General features: G+C 40.2%; 1 protein-coding gene across 1 annotated transcript in view; it reads right to left on the bottom strand.

The window, feature by feature from the left end:
• The window catches only part of ARHGAP28 (Rho GTPase activating protein 28), a 75,710-nt gene that overhangs the window by 33,863 nt on the left and 22,914 nt on the right, over window positions 1-18,933 (bottom strand). The window contains exon 2 of the mRNA XM_030496002.1: window positions 382-581. Coding sequence (XP_030351862.1) covers window positions 382-581 — 200 coding nt within the window. The remainder of the gene's footprint in view (window positions 1-381; window positions 582-18,933) is intronic.

The following is an 18,933-nucleotide window of genomic DNA, read 5'->3' as shown; positions in this document are numbered from 1 at the left end:
CACTATACTAAATGAACTTTGTGGCCCTTTTATATGTTTTGGTTTAGTTTATTTAATGCTGGAGATGAAGTTTTAATTTAGTGCTTCTCTGTTCTGAATTACACTATATCTGTCCTCTTGAAGCACAAATAAAATCAATACAAAAAAACTTACTTCAGAAGTCAGTTACCGGCCCCAGTGCATAAACCAGACTGAATTATTGTTTCTTTCCAGTGACATCTTGTAGATTAACTGTGATGTTCAGAAGCGGAGCTACAGTGACCATAGAAACAGCATAGCACTTTTGCTCATACTGAGTGACACAGGGAGGGAGATCAGGGCATGACTAAAGAGATGAGGCAAAGCCAAGGTGCGAGGAAGAAGCAGTGTTTGTGTGCTCACCATCAGCAGGTTTGAACTCCAAGAGCATTGCTTCGTCAGATCCATCTTCACTGCTCTCCTTGATGCTCTCCACTTCATACCAGAAGTCCTCCATGGAGGTGCTATCAATGGAGGCCTGCGAGTTGGAGCGACTGAATGCAGGAGGAGGTGCTGACTCATTGGAAAGCATCCTGTTAATTCTTAGACGAGAGAAAGACTTTCTGAAAAGAGAAAGCGATGAAATTAAAAATATCTTTCTGTCAGGCTAACTTGTACCATACACAAAGAGCACCCAATTAAGACTTCACCCGTGACTGTGCAAGGGAGCAGGGAACAAGATGTTGGAGGCACAGTGCACAGTTCTGGTGGTCACCATGATCTCTGCTGCTCATGATAGTTATGGCTGGAAATTTATTTTCAATCTAATGATTTACCTCTATAATGTCCTTTAGCGTTTTACACCCTAGAGGGGGACTCACAAGATGCAATTTCTGTTTTTAAAACTGATATCCATCTGATGAGACACTGGAAAAGTATTTTAAATTCTTTGTGCCTCAGTTTCTCTTTCTATCCCTTCCTGTTTGCTTACCGGTTGAAATGCTTCAGTGCAAACTTATTTGAGGAAAAATAATCAGACTAGGGAAACCTGAAATATTTTACAAACTCATCTTGGCTCCAGAAAGGAATTAAAACCATGAAATATTTTAATTCAGAAGAATAATTACATTTTATTTGAAAACCCTGTAAAAAATATTCATTGTTTCTTCAATTAAATTATGTTAAAAGAAACCTTAATAAAATATGTCTTTGAAATGAAGTGTGTTTTAAGCCAAACAGGAGGTTTTCATCACAGGTTCAAAAAACCTACGATTCACTGAAAATCAAATTTCAAGTTACAATTCAGTACAGTGATTGAATCAAAAAGAAGTTTGTTCCTTACTCCTTTGTTCTCGTCTTTTCCCAGTGTAAATTCCTGCAGCTAAAGGCAGTTATATAAGTTCATTCAAAATCTTACGAAACATCCACCATGAAAGTTTTGCCTGATTTTGCTCTTTCGCATTACCACGGCTGCAATATTGTAAGCGGCTTTTGTAAATGTAATTACAATAGTTACAGTAAACAGTAATAATAACCACAATAATATTTGTACAAGGTGTTAGGAGGTAACATAATTATGGCAGAGAGCTAGACTACAGGAATTAATGGAAAATTCTGTCATCATAAGGTCTTCTGGCCTTCACTTATCTGACTTAATTCAAATGCAGTTTCCTTTTCTCTTCCTTTTCTTTATGGCATCATCCTGCCAACAGGCCTTTGTTTAAAACCACAGGCATCATTTTTACTCCACTAAAAAAAAGATGCTTCCTTTTCAGTATTTCCCTCCCTGTCAAAGTTTTCATAATGGATGTATAAACATATTATTTAATAAAGTTGACTGGAAATGCTTCTCCCCCTTCGCGCTGCTGCCTCTGCTGTATCCTCCCTTGTAAGCAAAGAACTGGCTGATGCCTTGAGGCTCCTGGAGCCTCCTGGCTTTGTCTGGGTGGTCTCAGGCAATTCCTTCTGGGTCAGGTCTGCGCCCCAGGTTGGGGAGCTGTGGTGGAAACAAATGGAGCACAACAAACCCAGCCGTGGACGTTACCAATGCTTTAAAAAGCCAAAGCTCAGGCTTATGCTTCTTTTTGAACAGAAGGTGGTACTTTTCCCTGCTTTTCCCCCTTTTTCCTGGTAGCAGGATTAATGACATCCTATTGCACATCAAGGTAAGAAAAATACAGATGATTCAGTTGCCAAACCTGCCCTTTTGCTCTTGGTCAGCTGCTGGGAAAGAGAGCTTTTTGATGGTGACAATATTTCAGCAGAAGAAAATGGACTATGGTGTTGTAGAGACACGTCCTCTGGGAAAAGAAGCACTATTTTCAGTGTTTCTATCCTTTTTTATCTCATCAACAGCAAACGATTGTTTGCTTTTAAACATAGCACTGAAACTGTTACTGTTTTAATTCGAACAAGCCACTGTCACCAAATCTGAAAAGAATTTGTGACACAAGTGTGGTTAAAGCTATTTAAGTGCTTTCCATGTAGCTCTCCCCCTGGCAGACGCGAGTGTTTTAGTCAGCTTTTGTTCAGATGACTGTGATATCTGATAAATCGTAATTACTGGAATTATGTATCTGGATGTGTTTGCCTCTGTTTTTGTGGTTTTTGTTTTGCTGGGGTGTTTTTTTTTTTTTTGTGGTTTTTCTGGGGTTTTGTATGGATTCACCTATCTCTCTTCCCTGCATCATCAGCAGCAAGGAAAAAACAAAAAAGAAATTTTCACAGGATTTAAATATCATCAGTTAATACTGCACCAAGTGTCCCCAAACAGAGACTTTAACCAGCAGAAGCAGAACCCCTAAGAAGAGGCCAGAAAACTTAATCTCTTTGGCTGGGAGCTGGTGTGATGGGGGAAACGGCTAATTGCTTACTGCTGTGAAAAGCTGTGCTCTTTTATTTTAAAGGTGATAGTGAACACAAACAAGGAAAACGGCAAAACTTCCTGGCACTCCAACGGCGTTTGGGGCCCCTTTTCAGTGGGCATTGTACTGCTGGTGCTGGTGCCCGTCCTCCAGCTGCAGCCTGTCCCTCACCATCCTCCTCTGTACCTTGGGGCTCTGCCTGAGACCCCCATGCTGCTGCCTACTGAGCAATTCGTACCCCTGCTTTGTACAAAACTTTGCGAAAAATCAGTCCCTACATCTGCTATACAGCACATCCCAGAGCTCCCACACCAGCAAGCACAGAAAGGAATGCTCTCACTGGTCTGGAATCAAGCATTGGCTGAGATGAGAAGAGGGCTTTTTCCCTGATAGCATCCCTGACTCCTATCATCTAGTCATGGTCAGGGAATTTAAACATTTCCTGCCCTCCCAGTGTGAATCTTGACCATGACCCTTGTGCTCTTCATACACCACACCAGACTGATCCTTGGGCTTTGACTCCATCAGCACTTCAGCCAGCTCAAACCAAGGCTTTTTATTTCACCATATTAGGAAGAAAGAGAGTTGGCGGGTTGTTTCTTTAGTCCCCACAGTGAGCCTGCTATTTTGTAATATTGCCATACCAAAGAGCTAAATGCAAAACAGACCACATAGCATGGCAACAACTGCTGTGGCAACCGGCTTTACCAAACACATCTAAGGTTCCTCAGTAATTAGTGTGCATTTAGGATGATATTAAAAGTATGGAGTTTATTTGGAAAATCAGCTGAACAAAGTCTCCTGAGAACCTCATATATGAGGCTTGTTATCTCAGCCGGGATTGAATCAAGCTGTGTAAAATTCCTGTAACAAGAAAAGTTAGGCAGGGGTGCCTTATCCTTATTGGTAAACAGCTGAAGCTTGCTTCCAGGTGGTCTGGTACAAACCTTCTGCAATTATTCTGAATCTGCCTATTAAAAGCTCACATGTTTGAAAAGACCTCCAGCTGCCGTTTTGACCCATATACCTGTGGCTTTTGTCCTGAAGGAAATGGTCTTGCTTTTATGTGATAATGGCAGCTGTCTCCATTTCCTCCAGCCAAAGCTGCTCAAAACAGTTTCGGGGGGGGGGGGGGAGGGAAATATCCTTCTGAGGAAGCAAAGCATATTCTTCACTGCTTTTAATTCATTCTTGAAGGACACCGAATGAGCACTGACTCAGCAAGCTGCCTGCCTGTCTCAGAAATAGCTCAGCAAGTCCAGGTTGCCTGTCACCTGGGAGCTCTAGTAGCAGAACGCCTGTGTTTCCAATACCTTTTTCACCCTCAAGGCTTTCTGGCTTGTTTGCTCTTTTTCTCATTGTCTGTACAGATGTTTACAAGAATAAAATATTTCCACTCAGCTGAATCTGTTGTTCTTACAGAAAAGTTGAAACCTAGTCTTATTGGCAAGTAGCAATCATGAAGCTCATGCTCAGTTTCATTTGCTCCCTCACACACTCGGGCAGTGGTGAGCTAATCTGAAAGGCTGACTAAATTAAACACACGAGGGATCTCAAATCCTGGCTTCCTAGATGGAAAATGCTAGGAGAGGAGTATGAAACTTAAAGCATCAAGCAAAAACTACAGACTGCTCCAGTGAATAAGCTGAAATTGTTTTCAGGGTGAAATGGGCAAAAAGAAAATAAGCCAAACAGACCCAAACCCAAAACCCTGGAAAAGGAAAGAAAAAGAAAGAAGGGAAAAGTATACTACAGGGGCCAATGTCATCAGAGAACTTCTGTATTACTGGATATTGGTCACAGGAGAAAGGGTTAAAGAGTGCCAGTAAGGAGAAACATGATGATATGATGTAAAAAGCTTTCTCTGGAAAGATTTTTGCAAAAAAGCAGGGTATTTCCATGGCTCACAGGGAGGCTGATTCAGCTGTGTGTGACTCTGTTTTTGCCCTGGCGTATGTTTACAATGCTGATGAAATGCAACAGCAAAGCAGGCCTACCGAACCTACGTTTTATGCTGCACCTATCGTGCTATTCAAGATCTGACAGCACACATCTATTTCAGGATAGCCAAGCCAAATCCAGTAAGCAAGTCTTACCCTATCCCTGAAGTGAAGGTTTGTAAAACCACATGAAGAGCTGGTTTAGTGACACCTAATGATTGCTCACAGGCTGAGTAATAATAAAGCCAGGCTTGTGTTTTCAGTTTAATTAAGTAACGGGTAGTAAAGAATCCATAGAACAAATGGAAGCAACAAAGCCATCTTGAGGTTAAAACCACTATTTAATCCTTGTTTACACAGAGAGACAGGACATCTTACTCTCATGGGTCATTATGCTTCACTTCCTTCAGTGGGCCCTGAACCTGCTTCATCACAATTAGTCACATTTATAGGAACAGGGAAGATGGAGGAAGCAAATTGTCCTGGTCATTTTAGGACTAAGATCACCTTTCATATTGCAATCATTCTATCAGTACAGCCACTTGCTCAGCTTTTCCCAAATGTAAAAAAGGGGATGGTAGCTTACACTGACAGGGGAAAAAAAAAAAAAAAATTCTTCTGTATTAAGAACTATATTTTCCTCTGTTTTGTATTATTAGGAATCAGTCACGTACCAATTTTTCTCTCTCCTTTTTTTTTTTAATAAAATGTATACAAATTCAAGGCAAAGTCCATCAATCGGAAATAGTATTTATGTGCACAGTTCACGCCTACCTCAAATTCCTAATCTTCCGGTTCCTTCCCAGTGACCCTGCTCCAGCAGTGTTTGCTGTCTGCTCATTTCCTTCTCTTCATGTTTGGTGGCTTCTGCTCACAGAGAGGGATATATCTCAGATAATATTCCCCCAACTCCATCTGCACTCTTCTGTTTCTGATTATCTTACAGAGGTTAGGCAAGTTGTAGGCAGTGGATCCTAGAGTTTCCCTGTTCTTTCTCTAACATCTAGCCTAGCAAATATTTAAGCTACCATGCTGATTGGTTTCACAGAGGTGTCACCTAGCCTTCCTTGTAACTGAGTATTTGAGGGAGAAGCAGAATAGGATTTTATTTCATTACTAATCTTCTCATTCTGTTGCCTAGCAGAACTTCGAAATCATATGAATCTCATTTGGTCTTTTTCACAAAGCTGAGTCTTAATATAAGCTATTACCTTACTATATTGGTTAGACTTGAAAAGACAGGAGTTCAGTACTTTGCATGTTTTTGTATTCTACAAAATACGCTTCTGTCAGCTATTGATTTTACAAATTTGTTTAATGAATCTGAAGATTTAAAGACTTAAAAGGTCTAAATGAATTAAAAGAGATTCCTTTATTTATTTGTAACTCTTCTGCAATTCGTCAAGGTACTAACAGGAGTTAGGAGATTCAGCTATGGAGTTTGCACACCAGTACTACCTGCCTGCATTTAGAAATGCAGTTCACCTTGGGTTCTTCAGCTCTCTTTTACGCAACTTTTTCATAAGTCATACGGAAGTCTCCCATCTGTAACAAGGGCCACATTGTGACTGTTCCGTGGCCGGGCATGGAGATTGCAGAAGAATCTCTCTCTGTTTGTATGCTTCAGTGTAAGGGCTCTCACAATCAGATCCTTTGAGCTAGGGGAGTGCAGGGAATATACTTTTTAGGTATTGCCTGCTGGCAACAGTGACCTTTGGGGACATGACCCAGACCTCTCCTCCACACAGGCAATCACATCACTCCAGTGCTGGTCTGACGAGACAGAGACAGTGCACTACATGGCTTCAGTGTGTCTGTCAAAATCTGAAAGGGACTCTATTTTTCCTTCTTTCTCCTAACAAGGCTATTCCTAAAGGGCAGCAAGGATTCCCAAATGATTAGCGCTAACAAGAGTATGTTCTGTTAACCTTTTTTTTTCAAGAGAATTGGAAAAGAATTCTTTTCATATACATTAAGAGGAAGCAGGATTAGCTAGTTTTGAATGCTGAAGACTTAAAGACATAACTAGATCATGGCAGAGTGTGTTAGATGTAATTTTCAGTGCGTATGGGCAAGATAAGAAGCATCTGGACACGGCCTATAGTAGGCAAAAGCTGCTTGTGAACAACCAGTGTAAACATCTTAAACATTTCCAACACATTTTTATTGTTAAAGGTGACAAATTATTTTGTTGTGCTGGTTCTTGCTTAAGTCTGATTGCTTTTATATGAAATAAATAAATGTATCTAGGGCAGACCAAACTTATCCAGGAAGAAACATAGACACGTGGGCCGTGTACTATGGGTTTAGGAAATCCCATGTTTAAAGGAAACGTTTGATCTCTTGTGCATGTACAGTTCAAATGATTTGTGTCTGAGCATTGAACGCACTGGATGTGGCAGTTCACTGTACCTATGCCTTCACTCTGATGAAGGCCTCCAGGAGCATTAGCCTCACAGTGCCTGCACTGTACAATTTATCCTCATGTTGAGTAGATGCCTCCAAAAATTTCAGCTGTCTGGCACTCACCCAGAGAGATCACTAGGTAGCTGAGCACCCCAAAATCCAAGGCAAACTGTTCAAATTCCATCTGAACTGAATGTGAAATCAAGAAGTGATAAGACAAGAGGAATTGGCCTCAAGCTGCACCACGGGAGGTTTAGACTGGGTATTAGGAAAAATTTCTTCACTGAAAGGGTAGTCAGGCATTGGAACGGGCTTCCCAGGGAAGTGGTGGAATCACCATCCCTGGAAGTGTCAAAAAATCATGTAGATGAGGCCCTCAGTGACAGGGTTTAGTGGTGGATTTTGCAGTCCTGGGGGAATGGTTGGACTTGATCGTCTTAGCGGTCTTTTCCAACCTAGTTGATTCTATGATTCTTTGATTCCATGTATGACAGCCCTGGATTTACTACTGTAACATTACCAGTCCTTGGCATGAATTACTCATTTAAACCACACAGTAAGCATGAGGCAGATGTGGTTTGTTCTGCAGCTTGATGCAAGCAGCTACCTAGTGCCTTACCCAAAGTAGCAAGCAAAGATGATGCAGAGTCATGTAAATGAAAAGGAGAGAAGGAAACAAAAATGCATTAGATCCTGTCTAAACTTGGGTGCTGCATGAGGTTTAGTCATGTTCACTGCATTCATGCGGTCCCTCCTCAGAGAGCTTTCTGTAGTAGTGAGGAAGCTCTCACAAAAGGCAGTGGAAAAGCTCTATTTCTCTTTTGCTTCCTACTGCTCTGGCAGTGTCACTTCTAAGGTAAGCAACAGCCTTGTAAGCACTCCCTGGGGACAGCATTGTCTCAAGCCAACTGGAGTGTGCCAGGCCACTATGCATGTGTGTGCGTGCGCAACTACAAATACCAAGGAGGTTAGGAGGAGGAGGATAATGTGCAGGCTAATCCAGAATCTTCTCTCACAATAAAATTGGTAAGCCTTTGCCAGAAACTCACACTTAGCCAGATTCATTGTTTATGACACAACAAGATACAGCTGAAACTGCAGGAAATGCACAGGTTCGAGAGCTCCAGTGAGGCTTAAATCGTTTAACAAGAGAAGAAGCAAACCAAATAATACCCACAGGGGATGTAAACTGGACAGTGTTAAAAGATTTTTGGCTCTAGAAGCACAAACTAGATTTTTTAGAGAAAAAGAAATATTGAAATACTCATCAGACACGATGAAATACTGGAACATAAGGCATCAAGCTTTCTAGAACTTTCAGTAAAGCTTCTAATATGTCCTGCATTTATTTGGTAATTGTGGAAGGATATATACTTATTTTTATTTTAGATCATTCCAAAGGAGCTATTATTTCAACCAGCACGACTATTATCAGTAAGGAAGTCACAATATTTTTATGACTTTCTTTCTCTGAAACACTTCAAAAGACAAATTGAGTAATTTTGGTTGAATTAAGGTACCAATGTAAAGAACTGGACCATACTATTGACTGGAAGGCATCTAATGCATCTACACACATTACAAGTGTAAGCTCTTTAAGCTCCTGACCTAATCAATGAAGGGAGGCAGATACCTCTAGAGAGTGAACATATAAACTAAATAGGAGCTTGAAGTTATGCAATATGTCTTTGAAGTTTTCTTTGTGCTTAGTTTTAAGTGAAGTCCAGCTGTCACTTTCTTACTTCCCATAATTAATGCACCCTTTTAAGTGTTACCAGTCCACCCTTTACATTTTTTTCAAAGGCTTCAGGACCTAAGCAAGCAAGCAGCACTTATGTTAGTGAGTTACTGGGTTTTCCTTTAAATATGTTTTAATGTATATGGAAGGCAATGGCTGAGCTACAAAATATGAATATCTAATCTCTCTGATGTATTCATTTATATTTTAGTCATGAACTATATCGGTTATACTGGAATTCAGAAGAAGACATTTTTAACATTGTGTTTAATAGTATTCACAGGACTGGACTGAAGTAATGTAAGGCAACACACTGAACTTTTAAAGCTAAGCAACACATATCTTATAGAGCTATGTTGTTGAAAAAATTGCTTAGGTACTGAAGATACTCTTAAATCTTACAATAGAGTGGAGAGCAACTTCACACCATCACCATAAAAATCCTGGATCAGATTTTCAGATAGTAATAAACTGTTACAACTCCACTATCTTAATTTATCCCTTATGTTTAAATTCAGAACATCCTCCTTTGTGGTACTGCTAATGTTGAAGTTATTACAAATCACAAAAATTTCATGAGCAAATGTACTTCTCACTATTCAGATTTTTCTCGGCATCTCTGGCTTGGCTGTCAGGCAATTCTGAAATCTCAGCGTGTATTTTCCATGGTGTATTGTACTTTGTGGCATACTGAATCAGCCAGACGGAATGAAATATTTGCTGGATAATGCTGTAGCCAAATAAAAATCAAGATGTGCACATAATTCTATTTTTTGCCACTCAAACACAATGGTAAAGATTGTATGAGTTACTTTGGAAAGAGTCCTGAATTTGCTGAATAGACTGTTCCTTTGTTAATGAGACTGCTTAGCAAAGCAGTGTAGATAAAGAATGTGCAATGAATAAAGCAATGTAGATAAATCTTGGAGAATATCTCAAAGCACTATGTTCCTATTTTTACCTGAAGAAAAATGGTTATTCATCAGCTGGAAACTGATGGGAAGTACATCAACATGGAAACTCCTAGAATCATAGAATACTAAGGGTTGGAAAAGACCTTAAGATCATCTAGTTCCAACCCCCCTGCCATGAGCAGAGACATCTCTCACTAAACCATGTGGCCCAAGGCTCTGTCCAACCTGGCCTTGAACACCGCCAGGGATGGAGCATCCACAACTTCCTTGGGCAACCCATTCCAGTGCCTCATCACCCTCACAGTAAAGAACTTCTTCCTTATATCTAATCTAAACTTCCCCTGTTTAAGTTTGAACCCGTTACACCTTGTCCTACCATGACAGTCCCTAATGAAGAGTCTTCATTCAATGTTCTGAATAGTCTGTGACTTTATTCTGGGTGATTTGAGGCAACATGAGGCCTCATTTCTACCTCTATCTCTCCTTCCATACCTTCATCTGCAGCTGTCCCAGAACCCTGCCTCTTTCCCTTCCTTTTCCATTTGAATCAGGTGCTGCTGGACTGGGTGAGAGCCTTGTGTAGAGGTGGAGTAAGGAGGGAAGGTGAAAAGGGCTCTTTCTGCAGAGAGGAGGTGATACCAGTGTGGCACAAGCAGACCTAACAGGCAGGATGAGGGAACGGGATTGCAGTTGATGGGCGTATTCTCACGTGTTTCTCCAACAGCTTTTGGTCATCATATTTCCTTATCAGAAGAAGTCACACACCAGCTCCTCTCTCCATCCAGTTCTAAATATTTATAAAAAACTCAGGGTCAAAGCAACCAGGGCACTTTACATTATAAAAGAAATAAATTACTAACAAATCCCAAACAGCTAGGGAATATTAACAGAAGTAAATCCTCTTGACTCTGCTGAACCAATGGAAGATTTGATGATGCAGTCCACATTTCACCTTCAAGCTTTAAAAAGCAATCTATATTAGAATGAATAGTTTTTGACCTACATTTTTGAGGGAAGAAATGAATAACTAATTTCTTGGCAATTAATTCATGTTCTTTTTGGTCAAAATTTTAGAACATTTCACTCACTTTAGAATTAAATACAGGTATATTATTTGGTAACCTCTCCCATTCAGGCCATCAGTAACTATATAAGCATAACTGTGTAAGCATAAAGCTGAATTTAAAGCAAAAGCTGGTAGAAGACTCCTATCAGGGATTGGTCTAGAGAATTTTCATTTATAATTTAAGTTGATAGATATGTTGGCAGGAACCTACTGAGTTGCTAGATTAGTCTAGTAGCTTTACCAGTACTATGAAAGTAGAGGTGATGGGGAGATGTAAGAAAGGACAGAGCAGAGCTGAAGGTGAAGAGTGAAAGCTAAAATCTGGTGGAGACAAACACAACAGGCAGGGAAACCAACTAGAAGATCACAGGTCTCCAAGGAGCAAACATTCCCATTTTCAGAGGAAACAGTGGACCACAAAATCAAATTTAGTTTACTATATTCTCAAGTCTTCAACAGAGGAAGGAAGAGAGGAAGATAAAATAGAAACCCACAATGCATTTTCTTCTACTTTGACTATAAAATTCCAATAAATGACATATAAAAGGGTTTTGTGATTTTAAAGTGATATCTAGGCTCATGCTAAAGAGATGGAGGCAACATCTTCACTGAAATTGTCAAGGCAACATTCCTGTATTTCAAGTGGTATTTTTCTAATTTGTGTTCAAATGTTTGTACTACATGCCTGTGAAAAACATGACCTTTCTATGTAAAGAGCCAAATAAATCAGCAATGCTTCCAATCCACTTGGACTCCAGTGAGAGCGGGATATGTTTAACTAAGTTACACTTCTTTACAATGCCCATAAAAAAGGCAAATAACAGAATGAGAAAAATCACTTCTTAAATGGGAATGCTAGTACATGATGCACAGCAGCTTTCCAGTTTCCTTCAACTACCTTTATTGCTCCTACTTATATCATTTTTGAGGTTTATCTCAAATACTTCATCTATGAGCACTCTGAGGGAAGCAGCAGCATGCCAAGTATTTCAAAGCTAGCTTTTCAAATACACTGTAGCTCCTGAAGGTCTTAGAGCTACAGAGACCACTAATATTTATAAAACATGGTGCCTTTGTTTAGAGTCCTTCAGTGATGTGAGAAATTCAGAATCCTACAAGCAGCCCTGCTGAAGCCAGCCAAATGACTCTTTTGCATAGGGTTTGGAAGTTTAAATGTCTTAATATTGAGGCTGGGGTAGTAAGCTGCAGCTCTTGGAAATCTCTGAGGACAATGAACCCTTGTTGGAAGGAAGTCTTCAAGACTCAGAAGACATAGAGGGATAATAGCTCAGCTTCAAGCATCTTAACACAGGTACAAAATGCCCATTCACTTTCTCCTTGGAAGTAGAAACTTTAGATGGCCCAGAACTGTGCTAGAGAGTTCAACAACACCTTTTGTAGACAGTATACATTACAGGAAGGGATTACTCTTGCTATTTTGACATTTACTGGTTTGCTTTGGCTTGTTTTAAGATCTTCTGGATTTGCACCAGGTCATGTTGGGAGAATGGAAAGAGGACTTTGGAGAATTGCCTCTTTAAGCTGTTTTGCTCCTCAGTCACAGCTGGGAGTCTAAACCCAGATATCAAATCATCGTGTGGTAGATAACAACAGCAGAACTAAGAAATTGGTAACTACTAAAACACTCCAAACACTCCCTGTAGCATTTAATTAACTATATGGGCAAGAGTTAATTCATCATAACAGGACCACAGAGACATCAAATAAGAGTTACAGAGGAAGGTAAAGTGACATCTCTAAAATCACACAGATGTTTTTCCACTGAAGAGGGTTAAAAATACAAGAGCTAGTTCGTGACTTAAAGCTACGGTACACCATAAGTAGTAGAACTGCTAATCTTCTGTAAGTCCTACAGAGGTTGGCTGAAGTTTCTAGCTGAGCTTTGTCAACCCTGTACATATTGTTGGCTGGATACCCTCTAGAAAGTAATTAATATTACTATGCAAACATAGTAAATCATGTTTGAAAGCTCACGCGCTCATGTCAAGTGAGTACAACTAAGCTGTTGTTGTGCCCTCTGTCATTATGGGTACATGCTCCTCTTCCCGCTCCTGCCTAGATAAGAGCCATGATCCAGGATGGGAGGTGAAGATTCACCAGGCATTCATCCATCTTTTAATGATCATGTTAGATCTTTCACTGTGCAGGCACTTTATGAATGTTGTGAAGTAATGCTATCCTTCCCACGAGGACACCGAACTACATATCCGTGCTTTTGATATAATGCATCTTGGCTGAACTGTTGCAGCTCTCTTAAACTGGAAGTTTTCCAGTCAAGGGCTATATTTATGTCAGTTACAATTGATTCAAAATGCCTCCACAGGATCTTGAACAGGCTAAAACATCTTCACAAGTTTAATACAAAACAGAGGTGGTATATAGCTTTCCAGTATAACAGGAGAATAACCATGCTTGTGCCTCTAGTTCTTTGGTTTGAGTGTCCTTGGTTGATATTCAGCCACTGTTTGGACCAGTATTTTTCTGGACTTTCAGGCAACTATAGATTATGCTTCCAAAGGGGACTAAGGCTGGATGTCACCTAACTCCCATTTTCAGAACAGACTGAAAGATTCAGGAGCACAAACCCTACAGACTTACAGAGAGGGTAAATGCTCCTGCACACAAAGTCAGTTTTGACTTAGGATTTTACGTCACAGAACCCCTTTTGAAAATTTGCCTTCAACTTAATTGTATACCATTACAGTCTTTGTCCTCGGAGTTGTTCTTTTTCTGTGAGCATTAAGCTTGCCCAGTTTTCTGGGATTTTGACCACCTAAATTCAAGCCTTATCTTTTAAATTTGGCTTTGATTAATGCAGTTGTTATTTATTGTTTTGCTTGACAGGAGTTTCTGCAAGACTGCTATAAAGTCAGCACATTTGTATTGTATTGTACTGTTAATCTCCTTTTCCTTTACGACATACATACAGAATATCCTACAGGGAAGATTGCTATACTTATATATGGATTCATACTCATATAGAAATATAGGTATGAATACACAGCATAGATGGGAACAAAGGCAGGGAATATTTTAGTAATCTCATAAAACCCTTTGTGAAAAAGTCTAGATAACACATAAAATGGAATGTTTTGTGTGGCACAATCAGGGGACCAACATTAATTGGTTGCTTAAGGGAAGTGTAATTCAACATAAAAATGGAACAGGTTTTATTCAAAGTAGTTGGAATTATTTGGGTGGGAGAAAGATCTGTCAAATTAAGAGGCTGCTATATCATTACGATCACTTGTGCACAGCTCACCGCATAAGGTTTTCCAAAATAATACATTTGAAGAGACTTTCTAATGAGAAGGAATTCAAAGAATTTAAGAAAATATGTTGTTGCTTAGAGCTGCGAGGTTAATTTTCAGCACAATTTGGTCATTATCTTAAAACAGCATCAATAGTGGAGATTTTTTAGCTGTCTAGAAATCTGTGTCTCACAGAGACTTTCTGAATTAGGAATCACTTTGTAATTGCCCTGCCTGAAAAAGTCCTAACACCCAAGAGTGAGCTGCTTTTTCGTTGTATGGACAGGATCACCTTCACTGAGAACAAACAGGAGCAAACCCAGAAAGGAGAAATCCCTCAGAATTCTTCCATTCATATGAAAACCAAGACAAAACACAAAAAGCTCTATCTCCCATCCTTACAGAGCACTGCTGGGACTTGTAATGAGACAGTATTTCCTGAAGAAACCCTATTAGTGCTAGGAGTATAACTGTCCAGTAGAAATTTCACAATAATCCTGTTGATCTGATTGTCTTTTCTAATTAGGAATCTAGGTAGCAAAAGTCAGATCTCCAGGGATATTAGTTGCCTGGATTTCGTTTCAGTGAGACATCATGTTTGGCAAGGGAAAACAAAAGTACTTTCTCTTTTATCCTGACCAAAGTCAATTAAAATCTATTATGTACTCATCATGTTGGACTATGATCATTATATTGTGCTGCTCTGCAGCTTCTGATGCCATTTATGTCCCTTTGATCCCCAGTATAGGCCTCGTGCTGCCTCTACAGAGGGAATAACTGGGAAAGAAATCCTTGAAAAGTTTTTTCAAAGGCAAGGAGTATTATTTCTGCTGATGGTCATGACCCCAGCTAATGGTATTTTTTTGCAGGGGACTTTGGAACTGGCAAGGTTGTGCTAGTTATTTCAGTGTGTGCAAACTGCCATGGCGCAAGAACTGCTAAAAGACACTCCTCAAACACTCCTGATGTTTTCTCTGGAGGTGCAGAGCTGTGAGCGTCACCCCAGCCAGCCAGTGGCAGAGAATCCCCTAGAATTCCTCTGTGAGGGATAAGGGAGCCTGTCCGTGAGTGCTGGATCGATGGTCTCTGTAGTTTGCATTTATTTAGACTACATAAACAAGCTTCCAGTTTCCTCAGAACAATGTGGACAAGTCCTAGTTTCCAGCTCTCTTGAATTTCTCCAGTTTTCATTACTAGGTAAATGATTTTAGCTGCTCATCACCACCAGTCCCCTGCTGCCTTGGATTTTTACCTGTCTGGTTACCAGACATATGCACCTTCAAAGTGAAAGCAGCCATTAGAAAGAGCCTGCACTACCTGCAAATCCCTGCCTGCGAAGAGTACAAAACCAAGTCAGATTTGAGTCCAGTTTGAAAAGTGTAGGTTTGGATAACATATTTGTGAATGTAGAAGCACTTTAACTCATTTAGCCATGCAATCTGTATCAATGCATCATTTATATTGCGAGACCTGTTTTCCTTCCGTGGAATGATGTTTCTTCTTTCCTTACAGCTAGGTTTGTATAAAGCTCTACTTGTGCAAGTTAGAGTCTGGTCATGACACTGAGCTGAAATGCACATAAATATATGACATCAGAAGGCAAAAGCTGAAAAAGGTGAATTTCTGACCCCAAATCAAATGAAAGCAAAAATGGGAAAAACTGCGATTGATCCAATTTGAAGTAAAGATTCTGTCCCCTCTGGAACACTATTCCAGCAGAACACATTTTTTTAACAAAATAAATGATGAGAAAAAATTGTTTTATAACTATCATTTTCCAGAAGCACACCTTGCTAAGAAAACCTCAAACGGGTTCATGTTAATAGATTCTTGATCTGTATTTTCATACAGCTTGAGTCAATGCAAAGCATGCATATGCCCATCCTTCAGTTGCTTTCGCTTGCACTGTGTCCAGCTGTTTTCCTACACTGGATATTAATTTTTTTTCTTCTGTTGTTCCCCCCTTTCCTGCCTGGTAAAGCTGGAAAATTCCACGAGTGATAACTCTGACAGCTTGCTCCCCCTCCTGTCGCTTCTTGTTTAAGAAAACAAGAGGGAGGGAACAGGGTCTGGAAGGCTGAGAAGTTACAGATTTAGTAAATTCTGCAAGTCTTACCTCGGAGCAGGATAAAGCCTGGGTGTTATCCTTAAAGAAGCAGAGCAGAGTCCTTCTAAAACCCAACTTCTTCATACTCTTAGTGGCAGTAAGTCCCTCCTCAGCCTATGATCACCAAGTTGCATATTCGGGGAGCTATCTGACAGGCTGTGATAGGATATTGTGCCTCTAGTCATACAAGGGCTGTGGGAACAAAGAGCGGTGGAGCTTCTGGCCCCTGTGGGAAATGAACTGACACTGCTCCATCACTATTTAAAGAGTAGATGCCTTCAGGATAAATCCTCTTAGTGTGTTTTCCTGTTTATGTCAGAACTTAAACCTTTTATCCATTTCCTAAGAGGAGAAATAAAAAAGTAATCAGCACTAGGCTGCACTGTAATTCAGGAGGGTCCCTGTGGGGTGGCTCAGAAAAAGACAGCCAATTTATGTGTTTTCTGCTAAAGGGATATGAGACACTACCATTAACATAACACAAAAAAATCATAAATGGCCAGATGCAAATTAATGAGGAGTTCTCTCTCCATGGAGATGGCTGCTCCACCCAGAGCAGAAGCATAGAGCACAATGCCAGCGAGGAAGGAGAAGAAAGCCAGAGTACAGCTGTTATGAAATCAAATATTTATGGGGAAGCCTTTCTTGTTTTTCCTACAGTGGGATGATCAGTGGGAGGCCTAGATGAATGCTGAAGAAAGCATGCACCAGGTTTCGTATGAACAGTGGCCCAGAATTGGATTTTGGCCACAAGATAAAAAAAAGTCTTGAAATTTGGGGATGATTTTGAGCTGCAGCTAGGGGATGAGTATGTGCAAAAATTCCCTACCACAGTCTGTTAATGTCAAAGAAGCCCTAAGAAATAACTCTTAAGCATGGAAAAGATATGAGATAGTCAAACCTTACTCCCTCCAGAAACCTTTGTTTATCCATCAAAATGCTTAAACTGATCTGTTAAATTAACAGCATTCCTGTCATCATTTCTCTAGCTTGAAATACATGAGGAAAAACTGACTTTCTGGCTATAAGCTTTTTGATATACTTCACTTCCTTCAAAGACATGGCTAAGGCCCTTCAGCAGAATAAAGGGAAAAGAAAGCCTTATATGTTATTTAATCAGAGAAAGAAAAAAAAAAAAAAAAGGCTGAAACAAAGAAAAGAGAAGGGAAAGGACATCCTGGAGCAGACACAGATTTCCTAAGGGGACAGAAAAGAGCAAAACCAGAAGTAGTTTGGCTTTACAGTTCATCTGGAAGTTAAATTTCCTTTATGTTTAAAACTGGACTTACTGTCACCTTTCTATTTCTTCTGGGAAACTTTTAGGATGACATAAATCCTTGAAAATGTTGAAAACTGCAGACATTTACCATGGTCTGTGGGTCTGTTCAGGGACTAGTAGGTCATCCTTTAAAGGATAAACTGCAGGGAAAAGTGTGGCTGAGGAATTTAGCAGTGGACTGTGGGGCTCTTCATTCTAAAAATCTGGCTGATGGTGGTGCTGACCAGAAACTGCTTGGCAGCTACTGCTGCTTTGCCTGAAATGATATAGTGATGCTAGTCCATATCATCTAAATACTTCTACAGTGATACCTCCTACAGGCATTCAAACGCAACCTCTAGGCTGAATAGTCATGCGACTGCCCTCCCTACCTCCTTCAAGGATGTCCTCTCCCTCCGTTTAGTTGTGATACACTGCTGCCACCATTACTCTCCTTGAGTAGTTGCAATATGAAGAAATTAAAGTCACTTTTTACCTAATCCTCGGCTTTGTCTGAATAGTCAGATAAATATAGTTTTAGGATCGTCTTTTCCTGGAGTTGCTCTCTGATGGAATTTAAACAAGCTTCGGTAGCAGTGACTTAGGTTTTCCTAGGAATTAAGGTGAGATTTCATTGCATTTGGTAAATGTGAAGGTAGGTTCCTATTCGCAACCCAAGTCACATGCAGCTTGCTGTCTGTAAGGTACAGAAAAACAGTGGCAGGGAGGGACGGGAGGAAGTGGAGGTCGGCTCACTTGCAGCAATTCACAATAAGCCTATCTTCCCTCTGGCTGCTGTTGGCAATTAAAACACTCCCTGTGTTTCGGTAAGCACTGAATCCTTTTGTCTAACATGACATGTTGAACTGGAACGTGTGAGTTAGGACCCTGCTTACCATGGGCTCCTGATTACACCTCCAAAGAGCAATTCAGCTCACTTACAGATGAGATGTCTCTCTTGCTGTCCATAAAATGACAGGACAGTGGGCGACTCACCAAAGAGCTATTAAATACTGGAAGTGGATAAGTGCTCATTGGGCATTAGGTACACTTAAAGGAACTGTGACCCTCTCTCTGCCGTGTCCTTGCACTTAACATATTTCACTTCCAAAATACATTTTTTTTCTTTAACTACATTTTAAACAAACCTTTAGGTTAAAAATCTTACCATAAAATATGTAAATATTTATAAACATTGTTTTTGCCCTCACCAGCACAACCGTGAGCCCTAATCACAGCTGTCCTACGAAAAATAAACAGTGGTGAACTCGTATACACAGATGTCCCACCGAAGCCAGTGGGGATTCACATGACACAGAGCTCTGCTTGCACTAGCATCTTTATTCATATTTGAGTATTCTGTTTCATGATTTGTACAAAAGTAGCTCTGAACTAATTCCACATATGGCA

This window comes from Strigops habroptila, chromosome 1, assembly GCF_004027225.2.
Source record: "Strigops habroptila isolate Jane chromosome 1, bStrHab1.2.pri, whole genome shotgun sequence".
In the NCBI taxonomy this organism is placed as follows: domain Eukaryota; kingdom Metazoa; phylum Chordata; class Aves; order Psittaciformes; family Psittacidae; genus Strigops; species Strigops habroptila.
The sequence above is the reverse complement of the archived record's forward strand: the minus strand, read 5'-3'. Positions and strand labels throughout refer to the sequence as shown.